General features: G+C 44.0%; 3 protein-coding genes across 4 annotated transcripts; 2 read left to right on the top strand and 1 right to left on the bottom strand.

The window, feature by feature from the left end:
* The first annotated feature begins 100 nt into the window (after window positions 1-100).
* LOC115797936 (histone H3.3) lies at window positions 101-2,597 on the top strand. Its single transcript, XM_030754522.1, has 4 exons — window positions 101-214; window positions 926-1,063; window positions 1,145-1,298; window positions 1,414-2,597. Exons 2-4 carry the CDS (start codon window positions 936-938, stop codon window positions 1,540-1,542), a joined length of 411 nt encoding a protein of 136 aa, XP_030610382.1. The 5' UTR covers window positions 101-214; window positions 926-935; the 3' UTR covers window positions 1,543-2,597.
* A 44-nt stretch (window positions 2,598-2,641) lies between these two features.
* Window positions 2,642-7,300, bottom strand: LOC115797934 (uncharacterized). The gene is made up of 16 exons (XM_030754519.1): window positions 6,583-7,300; window positions 6,166-6,273; window positions 6,003-6,078; window positions 5,748-5,904; window positions 5,546-5,591; window positions 5,386-5,444; window positions 5,274-5,309; window positions 5,117-5,169; window positions 4,900-5,032; window positions 3,707-3,921; window positions 3,572-3,617; window positions 3,410-3,475; window positions 3,277-3,336; window positions 3,107-3,192; window positions 2,809-2,903; window positions 2,642-2,728 (listed from the first exon to the last, which is right to left on the bottom strand). The coding sequence occupies exons 1-16, from the start codon at window positions 6,617-6,619 to the stop codon at window positions 2,694-2,696; spliced, it is 1,308 nt and encodes a 435-aa protein (XP_030610379.1). The 5' UTR covers window positions 6,620-7,300; the 3' UTR covers window positions 2,642-2,693.
* Window positions 7,301-7,365: 65 nt separating this feature from the next.
* On the top strand, window positions 7,366-15,521 carry LOC115797935 (butyrophilin subfamily 1 member A1). Of its 2 annotated transcripts, XM_030754521.1 has the most exons (10): window positions 7,366-7,517; window positions 8,856-8,947; window positions 9,040-9,138; window positions 9,219-9,326; window positions 9,407-9,565; window positions 9,739-9,879; window positions 10,158-10,209; window positions 12,877-12,903; window positions 14,223-14,249; window positions 14,327-15,521. In XM_030754521.1, exons 2-10 carry the CDS (start codon window positions 8,885-8,887, stop codon window positions 14,884-14,886), a joined length of 1,236 nt encoding a protein of 411 aa, XP_030610381.1. In that variant the 5' UTR covers window positions 7,366-7,517; window positions 8,856-8,884; the 3' UTR covers window positions 14,887-15,521. The 2 variants fall into 2 exon arrangements, with proteins under 2 accessions (XP_030610381.1, XP_030610380.1); XM_030754520.1 differs by lacking the exon at window positions 7,366-7,517 and having other exon boundaries at window positions 8,678-8,947.
* The last annotated feature ends 153 nt before the right edge of the window (window positions 15,522-15,674 follow it).

Below are 15,674 nucleotides of genomic sequence, written 5' to 3'. Positions count from 1 at the left end.
AAGGAACAATCGAGGTCACATTTGTTTTTTTTATTTCCTTGTTTCTATTGGCTGTAACCAGCCAATAAGCGTGCAGTGTGGTACAAGCTTGACGTCACGGCAAAGTATTAATAGTCGGCCTCGTCGCCCTACGTACTAGAGAGCGTTTTCGGAGGGTACCAAGGTGTAGGTGTTGTTCACGGTGATAGTTTCAAACTCAACTAAAGTCGTAAAGGTAATGAGTGGCTCGCCTTGCTGATAATACTATTAATTAGTGTACTGTCTTTGCTGTGAAGTGTTGTGGTTTTGTTTCGGGCTTAAGTATCGACTTGCTAACGATAGCCTTTGCTAAAAACAGGACAATGGAGTCTCTTGCTGTTTGTCGTTTAACGTCACTATTAACTCACTGAAGTGTAGCTAGAAATCAGAAACGACGCCAAAATGTGTATATTAGGTCAAAGTTGAGATTGCTATATGCGAAACGGTTACTAGCTTAGATGATTGTTTACACTAATATCGGTAGTGAAATAGAAGTAGTTTCGCTTCGGTGTTGAGGGGGGTGGACGAGAAGCTGAAAATGGCGAAGTCGAAAAGCGGAGACTGGCCGGGCTGGTTCGGGCTCCCGCTGTTTTGACGCCATTGTCTCTGGTTACAGTGGGCCGCAAAACAAGTTTGTCTATATCAGTGAGTTAATAAACGTGTTAAACGAAGTGTGTTAAAGAGATCAGCATTGGGTCGCTTTAGTGGAAACTCTTACATAAGCTGAAGTGGTGGATAAATGTCACGTCTGGTATGGTTGTGCCTGCCGCCTTGGGGGAGGGGAGCTGTGCTAACCTTGTAGGCTAGGCTAGCATGCTATCCTGGTGACTAGTTCGTGTCATACTGTTGCTTCAGCTCAACTGCTTTACTTCATCTGGCAGTTACTGTATATCTTTTCTTTTTAAAGCTATTACGAGATGGCACGTACCAAGCAGACTGCTCGTAAATCTACTGGAGGAAAAGCGCCGAGGAAGCAGCTCGCTACCAAGGCGGCCAGGAAGAGTGCACCATCCACCGGTGGCGTGAAGAAACCCCATCGTTACAGGTGTGTAGTACTTGTGGTTTTCCTTAAATAGTTTTTTATTGGCATGCAGTATATTGACTGTCTCCTTGATTCTTCTCCTAGGCCTGGAACTGTGGCTCTGAGGGAGATCCGTCGCTACCAGAAGTCCACTGAGCTGCTGATCCGCAAGCTGCCCTTCCAGCGCCTGGTGAGGGAGATTGCTCAGGATTTCAAGACTGATCTGCGTTTCCAGAGTGCTGCCATTGGAGCTCTTCAGGTAAATGAGGTTACATTTCATCACCTACAGAGTAGGCTGTAATATGGACATCACTAAATGGCTTTTGTTTTGTTTTGTTTTTTCCCCTCCCTCTCCCCTCCCTTTCCTTACACAGGAGGCCAGTGAGGCCTACCTGGTGGGTCTGTTTGAGGACACCAACCTCTGCGCCATCCATGCCAAGCGTGTCACCATCATGCCCAAAGACATCCAGCTGGCTCGTAGGATAAGGGGCGAGAGGGCCTAAGTGGCTAGTGACTGCATTCTCATGACAAATGATCCTATTTATCATACTTAACCATTTTGTGGACTCTTGTTTTTTTTTTTTTTTTTTAAAAAAACCAGATTCTTTTCTTTATTTTTTTTTTTAGATTGCGACAAATCAACCATTCCACAAGATTGAGCCCCTTTCAGACATACTGCTGTCTTATTAGATATGGATCTGGTTTGTTTTAATCTTTAATAACATGCAACTGTGGAGAGAGCCATCATATGAGCAAAAGGCTTGTATTGTCAATAAGGCAATAAGTATTGTCAGCTTTGACTTAAGTGTTAGTCACGCTTTGGAACAATAAGTTCTCCATTGTCACAAAGTACAAAGCCCCACAACCCAAGCATGTAACTGATTACTCTGTCCCACTGCTCTCACATATTTGGCTCTCTTCCTCATTAGGAATTGCAAATGCATCATTACAGTGTTTTTGTTTGGGGATGTTTTTTTTAATGCTTCATGTTGCTGTTGAGGGCATTCTCTAGTGAGCTGAGCAACTCACAAAGATGCACAAGCAGTTGTAATCTTGTGTGCCCATCTGATAAGCGTTTCAGCTTGTACTGTCAAAAATGAGGTTTTGATGTTACGACAAAAACTTTTTGTCAGAATAGTATTGTGGGTGCATAATGAGTCCCATCACATCAATGGGAAAGCGTGTGTCTGAATGGAGCTTCAGAGTATCCATCCACCATGGGTCATCTTACAAGCTATACCATCACTTATTTGTTGTGGGTGTTGGGCTCCTTCTGGCCATAGGGTTCTCTTTGCATCTTCCATGGGGGAGGGCAGGGTTTTTAATCCATTTACCACAAAATGCCAGCATGTCATGCTCTACAGACATAGTGTCAGGGTATTGGCTACCTCAGTTGATCCTCTGTACTCCGCAACAAGGAGCATGGCAGACCCCCTGTGTTTTCTTGATGGCTTTTTAACATGTTTTTTCCAACATAAAATCTTGGCAGCTACATTTAATACTATTTATGAAATGTTGTCACATGTCTTTCTATTAAAGGTCTTTATGAGTAGTAAAAGGTGTCTTGTAGTTTTGCTATACAGACAGTCAAGAGGTCTATGTGGTCACTACACATCTTTTATTTACAACACACGGCTGGTCACAGCTGGTTTTGTCATACAAACCATTCAGTATGCTTGAACCCGGTGGCTGTAAGAGGAAAATGCAAGTCTTTAGTGTCTGACACATCTGTAAGCACGTGGCTGCGTCTGATAACCGTGATGCCTCACCGATTCGGCAGACGATGTCTTCACACTCCTTGATGCTGCTCGCTCGAAGCGCCACACAGCAGAAGCCTGTGGACTGAGGGGTTTCTGGGGAGTCTCTGTGAACACAGCCAATCGTGTGTTTAGATGACATGGGGGGTCCAGCCAATGACAAGGCTTATATATTGCATCACCATCATCACGTGGGAGGAGTGTGAACTAAACTACAAGCAGCCTGGTTTAACAGGGATGTGTGGAAAAGCCTTTAATAATAAAATAGCCTCGATTATCATGTTTTCCTGGGGTGTACTGTGATACTTACGCCACACAGAAGGCAAATACTGTGTAGTCTGGCTGTGCATATCTCCCTACACATGAAATCTCTGGATAATGGTGCTCAAACAACTCCTGATGAGAAAATGGAGACAAACTTATTCCAGAAGAGTTAAAGTTTGGTCAAAGAGGGGCTCTGAGTGAGAGGTGTCTACTTACCAATTTACTGTTTCTGTCTGTGCACGTCAAATGTGTTTCCTTCAAATCTAAAAGCACTTCCTGTGGGGCAGATTACACAGATTATGCACATGCAAGGACTTTGCAGAAAATCCAGGAAAACTGCTTTGATTACCTTGCTAGGTAGGTTTTTCTGCAACACCTGTGGAATCGCATGCTGCAGCACTTCCTTTCCTCCAAACTAAGAGGGAGGAAAAGGGTAAGCCACAACAGTTACAGGAGGTGTGCACACCATGTCTGAAAATGCTCCAAGTTGTAAAAACAAACTGTCATCTACCATTCCAATGTTTGCCTTTCCCAGGAACTGCACTATGTACACAATCCTGTGGAGGAGAGGTTCAGAATGTATTTCTAAAGTGTTATATGACAATAGCATGAATACATATTACAGAGACACTGCATTAACACTTACCTTCCCTCTTTGAGACACTGTGATGGCGGGGGCTTCTGGTCTTTACTGGCTGTCTGCAGGGAGGGAGCAGGACCCAAGTGCAAGGTGGGGTTTTCTGTCCTCAGCGCCCGCAGGAATTTGATAAGGGGTCTATACACGGTTCCATCATGGGCCCTCCATCGTATAATGCGGATGGACAAAGGGCAGCCCTTAAACCGAGACAGAACTACACCTGCCTGGGAGTACAAGGAAAAATTTATGGTCAAGAAGTGTATTATGCAGTTGTAAGTCCATCTGTCTCAACAAATGCTAGTGCAATTCCATTTCTGTCCTTAATCACTCTAACCTGCTGCACATCCTTCCTCATCAGTATGAGTCTGTTTCTCCTTCCTTAGGGGCCAGATTCACATACAACTCACTATAAATCATTTTCTTTGCTAAATACTTTCCCTGTAATTCCTCATTACACCACCAAGTCTTCCTGTTCTCATAAATATATCCAAGAACAGCAACAGCTTTTTTATTTTTCTACCTGTTTGGATTCGACTCTGGCCTTATCGTGCCTTCAGGTGTGGTAATCTTTACTTTGTTAACAAGGAGAGTCCTGCTCACACCCACACAGACCTTCTGGCTCATTAGAGAAGTGCTCATACAGGGTGTAGCTACACCCAGAACAACATTACCTTACACACACTGTGGCTTTTAATAAAAATATTCTAGTGTAAAAAGGACACATTTAAAATGAAAAGGTTAATAGTCTACAGATGTGAATGAAAACACTGTAAGTAACATTTTAGTCTCACTTCAGATGTGTAAGTGCACAGAAGGGAGTCTGTAACCATAACTGTGCTAAAGGACACAAAAATAACAATTGCACAACCATTTATGTTTGATCTTATCATATTATTGACACTATAACAATATTTTACTTTAAATATCATGAGTAACATTAACACATCATGACGCATAACTGTTATAATGTGATATTGGGCTAATCAAAGACACAATAACATAAATAATAACTGTTCTTTCTTGGGTGTAATTCTTTTGTTTAAAATATAGACCACACACAATCATTTGTTTTTCAAAATATCCACAAATATCACACAACATCTTTAATATTCATTATTTTTGCTTGATAACAGTGTAATGAAAATGTGATATCATGAAAACCCTAATGCTATATGACACTGTACGACTGAGGGATATCTCACATGTCCACTTTTGGAATTCCTCAGCGAAGTCCCGTTGATCTCATCGATTATGTCACCGGGACAGACGAACCTGTCAACGTCAGCCTGACTGCCGGGCATCAGGTCGAGGACGAAGACGCGCCCACTGAGATACCTAAGAAGCAGATACATAGATGTTTTTACTAGCCCACATGTTCAGAGGCACGGAAATATTTTTTGTAGACTGTAAGATACAAACCTTAGAACCAACCCCAGCTCCCGGCAGGGCACGACTTCATACATCTCACACACCTAAAAACAAACAGTCAGTCTTTCACCTCCTGCACTGCACTGTTTTTTTTCTATGGGTTTCTAAGGCCTGTAACATAATAACACTGTTACTGTGATGCCCTTACCGGAAGGAGCCAGCTCTCATCCAGAAAACTGCAATTCTGTATAAAAGAGGAGAACAGCCTTATTAGATCGAAGCTCAAAGTGACTGGAAAGAATCTCGGCAGTAGCTCTGACCTCCATGTCCAGTTTGAAGTCCATGTGTGAGAGGACCAACAGCAGCGACAGGAAAGGTTCTGGAAGAGGAAGAACAGCTGTTGCTGATGCTGGGCAGTGGTGGTGTCAAGAATTTCCTCAGTTTTGCTGAAGCTGCTGTAACTTAAGAAAAAAGCCTCACCCATAAATTCCTCATTCCTGAGAATGGATAAATCTGGGCTGTACCACTGGAGCAAAGAGAAACAATGTTCATCACAACTATGCAGGTGTGTTAGAGAGACACACTTGCCAAAATCCCATTTTTGTGTGGTCAACACTGGGGAAAATGCATCTCTCTCTAAATACACTGCACTAGAAAAACATGCGTGGTCCATGTGTCTGACCTCCAGGAGTCTGGCTGTGTGCAGCAGGTGCGTGAAGAACTGCGGCAGGACCTTGCGGCTGAGGGCCAGCCTGAGCAGGTAGCGGCCTCGGCCCTGAGCTGAGAGCAGCTTCCTGCAAACTCTGGTCTGCTCAACCGCTAAGGACAGAGCAGACAGACTGCACAGGAGAACACAGACAGGGGTGACAGGCATTAACAAGCGAAGCTGCCACTAAAAGGCTTCCCTCTGTGCTAACTCTAAGTGGGATGCAGTTACCTGCCACAGGTATCTTGGTGAGGAAGCTGTTCAAAACAGTGCCAGTAATCTCTGTGCACCAGACTGAGAACTGGCTCTGGAGAGAAATGAAACACACACTCAGTTAAAGACTGCAAAAGCCTCCTTGGCCATGAATTCTGCTCCAAAAATGCGTGATACTGACGCTGGAGCCCCTTCCTGAGGACCAGCTCCAGCAGCTCACAGCAGGAGGCGAGGTGAGGGTTAGAATCTGTCAGGGTCTCTCCATCTGACTGCAGGTTCAGGACACACACTGCGTGGGGAGGGGAAAAAAAACACGCAACACACAGTGGATCTGTCGTCATCAGCACGACGATAATACAACTGCATTTCATTTCACTCATCGACACTGTGACTGGGATACGGTGCCGCTGATAATAAATGTGGCGGAAGCTTTTTGTGTAAAAATAGTGCGCTTCAGGCTGTCAGAAATAAAACCCAAGGCTAGTTGTATGTTTTATTGGGAGCACGTCACCAACAGCTGCCTGCTGAAATGCTGATCCAAAAACACTATCAGTATGAATACCAATATCACTATCACTCATCTATTATTGATGCTTACCTTTGAGGGAGCCGAGGAGAGGGTCTTTGGGTGCCATGCTGATCCGCCAGCTGTGAGCAGAGCCTGTCCTCGATCTGAGACGCGCCACTGCCAGCCTCCTGTCATTTAAGCACGCGCTGGGGACGCGCGCTGTAAACACACTTCCGTGTAGCTGACATACCTGCCCGAGACCGTGAGCGAGGACGGGCGAAATGCGGGGTCATTAATTTATTATATCAGATAAACCAACGAAGCGAAGAAATATTCAACCTGCAAACACAAGTGCCTGAAATAACACACACACACACCTCAGCACTGACTGACAGTAAACATGTCGTGCTGCCTTCAGGGACTCCGCCTTACAACCACTCATTTCAGTAGCTGATACTTATCTAAATTTTAATAGCTTAGCCCATTTTATATGGGCATAATGTTAATTATCCCGGCTCGTATCCGAATACGTAACTAAATAAGCGACTCACTTGTTTTACTCCTATTTAAAGTATGGCAAAGCTGGTATCAGGGCGGTAACGAGGAATGGTAGGCTCGAGTAGAGTACCGTCTGCCTTTTTTTTAAATCAAGATTGCGGTCATCAGTCAAATATACCGGCTGTCTTATTTAAATAAAAAATGAACAGATTAATTCACGGCCAAAACAGCGTAAATTAATCATTAAAAAAGAAAGAAATAGAAATAACCCCTGTGAGGTTCTCTCTCTTCGGTGAAGCTGTTTGGCGGCCTCTAGTGGCCCGTATTTCAAAGTGCCGCTCGGTGGAGGCGGTGGTTGATAAGGGCGCGCGCTCCGTTCTCGCGCCGCAGTTGTAGACGGGTGAAGGAAGCGGTGAGTCTGTGAAGGATGGCAGAGCACTAAAAATCAAACCGGCTTTCGCGAAAACATCAGGAAAAAAAAAGCAGCACAGAGTTTTCGGTGGAAAGGAAATTTATCCTGTTACAAGGTGAGATTTTTTTTTTCACTCAACCGAGGTGATAATTAAGAAAACTGGTTGCATTGTGCCTGCTCGCAGGGCCTAATTAAATTAAATATTTATGCTTGCTATTGATTAATGTCCTTTTTTTTTTTTTGCATTATCGTCGCTTCAGGCGCAAGAGGTCATTTTATCTTTACTTATAACATTAACATTTCGAAATCACATGCCATTTATTATTAATAGCATTTTGCAATTAAATCCAAAGTGCATTGATATTACGTTTACAATAACGCGTGCCTGTTGTTGTGCATAGTGTTTTGTTGTGATGCCAACTTGCAGGCAGTGATTTGTCAATCACTCCCAGTATAGAAAGCCACTACCTGTGTTTGTATAGCATTGGTAATCCTGGATTTCCTCTAATCTTCCAGCTCCTCTGCCACCTACATGCTCAGCCTCCGCTGCCAGAAATAACCACACCATCCAAACATGAGTCACTTACAGACGAGCAAAGCTGTGACATCTGCTGCTCTCTTATTATAGGTGGAGAGTTAAAGTTGAGCAGCACTGTATTCACTTAATTGATTCAAAAGCCAGTTGCATAAAAACAAATATTTAAACCCAATTTCTAATACCAGGGATGAGGATGGAAGAAATTCATATGTATATCTAATGAGCAGAAAATAGGCGTACCCATGAGTGATACTGTCAGATACTGCTCACTACAAGGCAACTTTCAGTCCTGACTTTGTGCTCCTCAGTGTTTGTTGCCTCCTTTTAGCCCTGCTGCTGCCTCTACATCACAGAGAGAACAGCAAATCCTCCCTGCTTGTCACACTGACTGCTGAATCAACAGCAAACTGGTCCAATGATCCCCCGCAACCTCCGTCCACAGTGTTTTTATTAAAAGCGCACTGCTGTGCTGCTGCGCTCACATCACCTTGGGAATAAATTTCCAGTTTCAAGATGCATCGATCCACGCGCACGGCAGGAAATCCTATTGCTGTGCAATATTTTTTTTGGCATGTTTTTACATCTCTGTTTGCCGCCCACTGTGCGGGCTTATGTATGTGTGCTTTGCGGAGTGAGTGGGCTGCCTAGTGCCTACCAATACACGGGTGCGCTTTCACTCCTCCTCAACACCTAATGATAGCTCAGCGGGCCTCTTAATCAGCTCTCTGTGGACTCTGAGTGCAGAGCTGTGATAAAAGTTCTGCAGTGCTCCACACACACCTTTTTGCCACCTTCTCACGCATTAGCCATTTCTGCTCCCTCATCGATTTGTGTGGGCAACGGGAGCGCAGTCAGCTCCAGCTCTTGACAGAATGAGTGCCAGCGTGCTAAAGCTTTTTTATTATCATACCACAGGGCATCGGCCTCGTGCTCCAGCTGCCAGCATGATGAAAGAGTGCCTGCAGTTCCTCATCGAGCCAGCCAAAAAGCTGAAAATCCGACTCAAGGTATACAACTCCTCCCATAGAAATTGCTGCAGGGGCTAAATGTACTTCGAGTCCCAGTTTTCTCCTTCTTAATTTCTGCTGCTTTGCTCCAGGAGTCTCGCAAAAGAGTGAAGCTTGACAAGAAGGAGCCTCTGGTGGAGAGTCAGTTGTTTATTATGGAGTTGGCCCGGGAGCTCAACAGAATCTGCCAGGTAAGCTCTTCTCTTCTCTTCCTTTTGTTCTTTATTACTTACAGTCACTGGCACTCATTTGCATGGTTTTTGTATCTCAGAGATCAAACATGCTTTGCCACATCTGGACTGGAGAGGACATCTGGCCAGCAAACGTGTGTCGTGACTTTATTGTGGAATGGGCTGCTGTGCTGGAGAAAAGAGTGCAGGTATGAAATAGGTGCCATATATATATACGTATACATTCATTGTTTCTGGATGCTCTTAAAAGTCTGTATTCTTTATTCAGCCGAGGATAATCTCATCTGACTGCCAGTATGAGAAGTCTGAGAAGAAGGACTGGAAGGGACACCTTCTTTGCATGCTGGAAGCAGGGGGCGAGTACGACATGGGCCCCCACAAAAGGGTCATCATGGATTGGACTCGGGAAATTAAAGGCAGACCTCAGGTGACTTTCTTACGGCGCCTGCCTGGTTATTAAAGTCTGACCCAGTTCACTCCGTGCATATCATAAAGATGATTAAGCTTAATCCTGCCCTTGACAATGATCTCATCATACTCAGACTGTGCTGGAGCTCTTGCCACAAATTAGAGTTAACAGTTTCTAACCCCTTTTTCCAGCCGACTGTGTGGCCGGGCGAGCCTGTGCTCATGATGCTGGATGACCTGGAGTTCCAGTGGAAGAGGGGCCGTCTGCCCAACCTGGTCCCAGCCATGGAGCTCGTCATGCTGGCCGTGCTGAACGCCGACAGCCCCATAAAGGTCTAGATATCTGTTGCTAAATGAGCATGACTCAATTTTTCCATATTCTGTGGTTGAATTCATGGCCAGTAATGTAATAAGTCAGCTTAGGTGATTTGAAACATGAGAAATTTGCATGATGTTCTTATATCAGGTATCTGGACTAGCATGATGCATACATGATGCATACATGCTGCATGACACTCAGTCATGCTAATCTGTTTATCTCATTGTTCAGCTCACCTTGGCCTGCTTTGTGTTTCCACTGTGCGTGTGTGTGTGTGTGTGTGTCTTTGTAGGAGGATGTGACAAAGCAGTGGCTGGTGAAGAAGCAGAGAAGCCAGAAGACTGGTGAGTACATGTCATCCAGTTTAACAATGCTACACCAAACATCCTGATTTTTGTGGTTATTAGTCTGAAACCAGCTGTTGCTGCCTGATCCGTACCACAAATGGATGCACTGAATGATGAGTGGCATTCTGTTATTGGACTTCTGTGCAAATTACAGTTTGTCCATGGTGAACACCGTGTTTGAACATAAGGGGTGTTCTTAAGTGCACGTGGCACCAGGAGACCCTAGGTCACAGGTCAGTGATCGATGCTTGGTTATCCTGTGGGACTCTGGCAGCAGCTGAAACAGAAACTTGGGTGTGGGAGGATTTCAGTGAGGCCGCGGGACAAGACTTTTGGTCGGCCTCGAAGCGATTCTGGCAAATCGTCAGGTGACTCAGGAGGAGAGCACAGCTCTACTCATATGGTTTATAGTGCAGGCGGGGTGCTTTGACTTTAACTGATGGTATAGTTGGGTGGTGGAAGGAGTATTTCAAGGATCTCCTCTGACATGCCTTCCCTAGAGGCAGCAGAGTCTGGGGTAAGGATGGGCAATATGGCCTCAAAATTATATCAAAATTTCAAGAAAATTTGGGATGATTTTTCTGACAATATAGAAAAAAATTGAAAAATTTCATCGATGCTTGAAGCTCGGCAGGCAGCAGCATTTGTAAGTGTAAGTAAACGAAGGGCATCTTCAATCCTTTTCACTGATTCACACTTCTTAATCTGAAGTGTGAATCAGCTGAAACAAGGTCACAGGTCATATCAGCAGCATATCCAGTGACACAGCATAAGTCAAATGTAATGTAAGAAGTGTTTTCCCTGGAACTTTTAAGTAAAGGTATAAAATAGTGGCTCAACAGTTTAGCTTAACAATAACTAAAGTAACTTAATCTTGTAACTCTTCAGGAGCTGCTTAAAGCCCTGCCTTTCCACAATGTAACCACATCAGTCGTTTCCATCCACCATTTGTTCTGCGTGTTATATGGAGGCCAGCTAGCGTGTCATTTGGTTCCATCTGAGTCACACACCAGCAGCTGCTAGTATCTCCTTTGTAGCCTGGTTGTACTCGATGGTGTCTTTTTGCCTGAAGCAGTGAAACAAGTTTGTAGTTTCCATCTTTAGCGGGAAAAGTTTTCTTGCATATTTTTCAAAGTACGGAGCTTTGTTGGAGGTTTTTGAAATCGTTCCCTTTTTAGATATTAAATCATCATCTGACGCTGACACGCAGCTCTCTCAGACATGCCTGGGCTTATCTTGAGAACACAAACACATGGCATTGCTACAGCAATGATATCACAATAGGACATTTTTATGTCACTTAAAAATTTATGGGGACGGTATCTGGGCACGAAGAGGATGACCGCAGGTTCACCGACGGAAATCTCGTTATGACTTTTACTTCCTTTAGTTAGACAACTTTGATCACTGAACACTGAGACATGGAGACTTTTAAGGGGAATGGGAAGTGGCGTTTTGTGGCTTTTGATAGTTTAGGGATGGGTATTTAACGGGTTATGATGCAACATGATTAATTGGCGTGTAGTACGTGTGGAAAGGATTCCGTAAATATCATGATCTCATTTTTGATGGAGGTGGCATTTAGCGGCTTTTGCATCTGAACTCACTAGGCTAGTCTTGATTTCAGTAATATTTGGGGGGTCAGATAAAAAACTGTGGCGGGCCGGATGTGGCCCGTGGGCCACCTGTTGACATTCACTGATGTAGGAGATGCTTCAGGAGTATGGGGGTTCTGGCTCGTTGGTACGATCCATTTGGTCCCTGGTCGAATGTTTATTGAGGAAGGGTCGGAGTAGAGCTGCTGCTCCTCCAGTTGAGGTGTTCCAGGCATGTGATACTAGGAGTAATCATTTTCTTGATTCTTGATGAATTTATGGGCTCTGACACTTGTTTCATATCATAAAACATGAAGTTCATCAATTAATTAAAAAATTTACCTGAATATATATTATACTGGGATTGTTTGATTTGCAATAATTCCACCATTAGAGTGAGTCTAACAGTCAGTTTAAGGCTAAGAGCAGTGTGAACGTTTTCAGACCTGCTTATTAGTTTACAGCACACATTTATTATCATGGTGAGCCACAAATCCTTTGGGGGTTGCATCCAGAAGGGCACCTGGTGTAAAAAATCTGCCAGATCAAACATGCAGAGCGGCCTGCTGTGCTGATCCTTGTTAATAAGGAAGCAGCTGAAAGTGGCTTTTATTAAACTGTATATTAGCTCCTAAGATTAACATTTTTCCATCATGAGGCAGCATTACGTTTCATAGGCTAGTTAGCCGGCTAAAACATTCAACCCATAATCAGAAAATAATATTGAGATGTTTATAGTTTGACTGCCTCTAACTCAAAAGCTTAACCCAAGCTAAAACACAGGCTACGAAGTAAGGAAGTAAGGAAGTCAGAAAGCCACACAGCCAATGCTGACCAACCACACATGTTAATTGGGTGTCATAGAAAAGTTGGTCTCAGCACAACAACCACCGCAGTCAGTCAGTAACGTGTGAATGGCTGTTACCGTAATACACTGCACTGAGGATTTAATTAGAGCTCATCTATCAATATGTGATTGGAAGCATGTTAGGAAACAAGCTTGTAGGAGGATTTGGGCTGTGAATGGAATACTTGTCTCCCTTTAATCTCAGTAACTTCTTTCTTTCAGACGCTGTGCGCTACATCCCCCACTGTGGTAAGTCCACATCCTGACTGCTGAGCACTGAATTAAACCCCTTTGATGTTTTTCTATGGTCGTCTGGGGCTGGGGGGGGGGCCTGGATAATATGATCTGAAATCTATAGCATGTCACAATAAATTTTGAACTTCATTAACAGCAAATGCAGTGATAATGTCTTTATGGTGCATCACTGGATCATGTGTTTGTTCACTTTTAATATGTCAGTACGGTATGAAAAGTTGAGCTGGATTTGGGAGAAATTGAACTGTGTGTAATTCTGACATTTGTTTGGTATCACTGATGACAACCCTCTATATTTTTTATGGAAAATTAAATCTCTGCACCTGCTTGAATTGATATTCGGACTTCCTGGGGGCAACAGAATTGAAGTGGGTCCAGAGTGTGTTCAGAAAATACCCCCACACATCACATGACTACCAGCAGCCTGGACTGTTGATACAAGCAGGGTGGATCCATGATTTCATGTTGTTTACGCCAAATTCTGATCCTAAAATCTGTCGCGGGATAAATCGAGACTTATCAGGCAATATTTGCTCAATCATCTGCTGTCTAATTTTTGTGAGCCCATGTGAACTGTATCCTCAGTTTCCTGTTCTTTGCTGACAGGAGTGGCACCTGGTGTGGTCTTCTTCACACACTGGTTGTTGTGCATTCAGAGATGCTCTTCTGCACACCTTGTTTGTAACAAGTGGTTACTTGAGTTACTGTTGCCTTCCTATCAGCTCAAAGCAGTCTGGCCAAAGCCAAAATCCAGCTTTTGTTCAGCATATTTTTTTTTCTATAACCAACTTTGAACACTTATAGGATATATCATAGTCCAGACTTTATCATTTTAACGTATATATGACAGAATAACAGAACCAAGCACTGCTGCTCTGGATGTTTAATCATTTATCTGGTAATTCACTGGAGAAAACTTAAAGTGCTTTCTGGGTATATGAAAGATCTCCTTTTACCTCTGTGTTGATAACAGGCTGATTTTCAGGCCGTTACTCCCTTTTTGTGTGCTTATGGAGAAAGAACATTGGAGTTCATATGTTCTGCATAAAAGTTTGGAAATATCACACCAAAAATGCTTTTCAGAATGTTTCCAGTGAGCACGCAGAAGGTCCTGGATCACCACTGTTTTGGTCTTCACTTCTGTCTCTTTGCTGCTAAATGCACCATTATATTAACCATTTAGCTGCTGTGTTTGTTGGCTGAGCAGATAGATGACAGTGGGTGTAACCATGTTTTCTACTTGTTTGATCGGTTGATTTACTTTACAGTTAACTATAATCTCTTAAAGGAGTGTCTTTTCTTTTTCTCTGCAGTGTGGAATTGGATTTGTGATGCAGCAGGTATGAAAATCTCTCCTGTTTTTCACGTTGCTGTGACATCATTTTACAATTTGTAATCCCGCCCTTTCATTCCATAGAGGACGTCACTCTGGACTCTGAATCCTCCCACCCAGGCCTGCTCATCTCCGATGATGACAAACGAATGCGGTGCGGCCCGGAGCGCCGCGACGTTCTGCGGTGCCCACGGCGCTTCGATGGCTGGTGGTGTGCTGTGGGCCAGGAGGGTTATGCCTGTGGACGCCACTACTGGGAGGTGGAGGTGGGTGAGCGGGACTGGCGGCTGGGAGTGGCCAAAGCTTCGGCCGTGAGGCAGGGCTTCCGCTCGCTCAACACAGATACAGGATACCTGACCCTCCGTCTGGAGAGAGGCACAGATCTGAAAGCCCTGACGGTGCCTGCTACCCCTTTACCCCAAAGCCTGGTGCCTAGGAAAGTCGGGGTATATCTGGACTATGAGCAGGGCCAGCTGTCCTTCTACGACGTGGAGAAGCGCTCACACCTGTACACCTACACCGAGAAGTTCACAGAGGAACTGTACCCTGTGTTTGGGACTGTGGAGGTGGTCAAAGACCTGGTGATCAGGCCTGCAGACCTGAGACAGCCGTGCCTGTGCCCGGGGCCCTGCCTCTGGAACTGAATCAGATCGGTCCTAATCCTCAGCGGCTCACAGAGCTCGTGCTTTTATTCCACTGAATCAGAACCTCGTGCTGTTTCTGGAATAAAAGTCTTTCTGTGAGGGGAAATCCAAAACAGGAACTGCTGTTCTTCTGCGTTACACTTTCTGTTTCTCTGCCTTCATGGAGACATGTAGTATTTGACTCTTTGTATTTTAAAATGAGCATTTTAATGATGTCAAGTGAAAAAGTTCTTTTTTTTTCCCCACAGTTTTAAATTACTTTCAAACTTTATTAGATAAAATATGAGAGCAATTTAAAACTGATGTTGCAAGATTTTCATCCATGTGGATTTTCTTTTCTTTTTTTTTTTTTTTTTTTTACATTTTTTATTGTTGATAAATGAAAAATAAACATCGCAAATGTTACAGCATGAGTGCACTGTGAATGATGATAGTTCTAGCTTCAGTGCGGTGCTGATGAGGGCAGATATTTACAGACCGGGCTGACGCATGCCACTAGTTGAATCTCACTCTGTTTGATTCTTTGTATCGAGCTTCCTGCAAACATTTCTTGGGCATGAGCTTCTTTTTGCAGCTGTGTTTTTGTTTATTTGTGCTATATAAGACATGGCAATGCTCCCCCTCTCCTCAATAAATCTGACTAATAATTCCAGAAATCTCTGGAAGTCTGTTCATCTCTTCTTCGCTTATGTGAATAGCGGGTGTGGCGCTGTGGAGGCGAGCAAGTTCAGTGCTGAGTTTGAAGTTCTCGTATTTGAGCTAAAAGCTGTCACCAGTGCGTCCGCTAA

This window comes from Archocentrus centrarchus, chromosome 19 (assembly GCF_007364275.1).
Source record: "Archocentrus centrarchus isolate MPI-CPG fArcCen1 chromosome 19, fArcCen1, whole genome shotgun sequence".
NCBI lineage: Eukaryota > Metazoa > Chordata > Actinopteri > Cichliformes > Cichlidae > Archocentrus > Archocentrus centrarchus.
The sequence above is the reverse complement of the archived record's forward strand: the minus strand, read 5'-3'. Positions and strand labels throughout refer to the sequence as shown.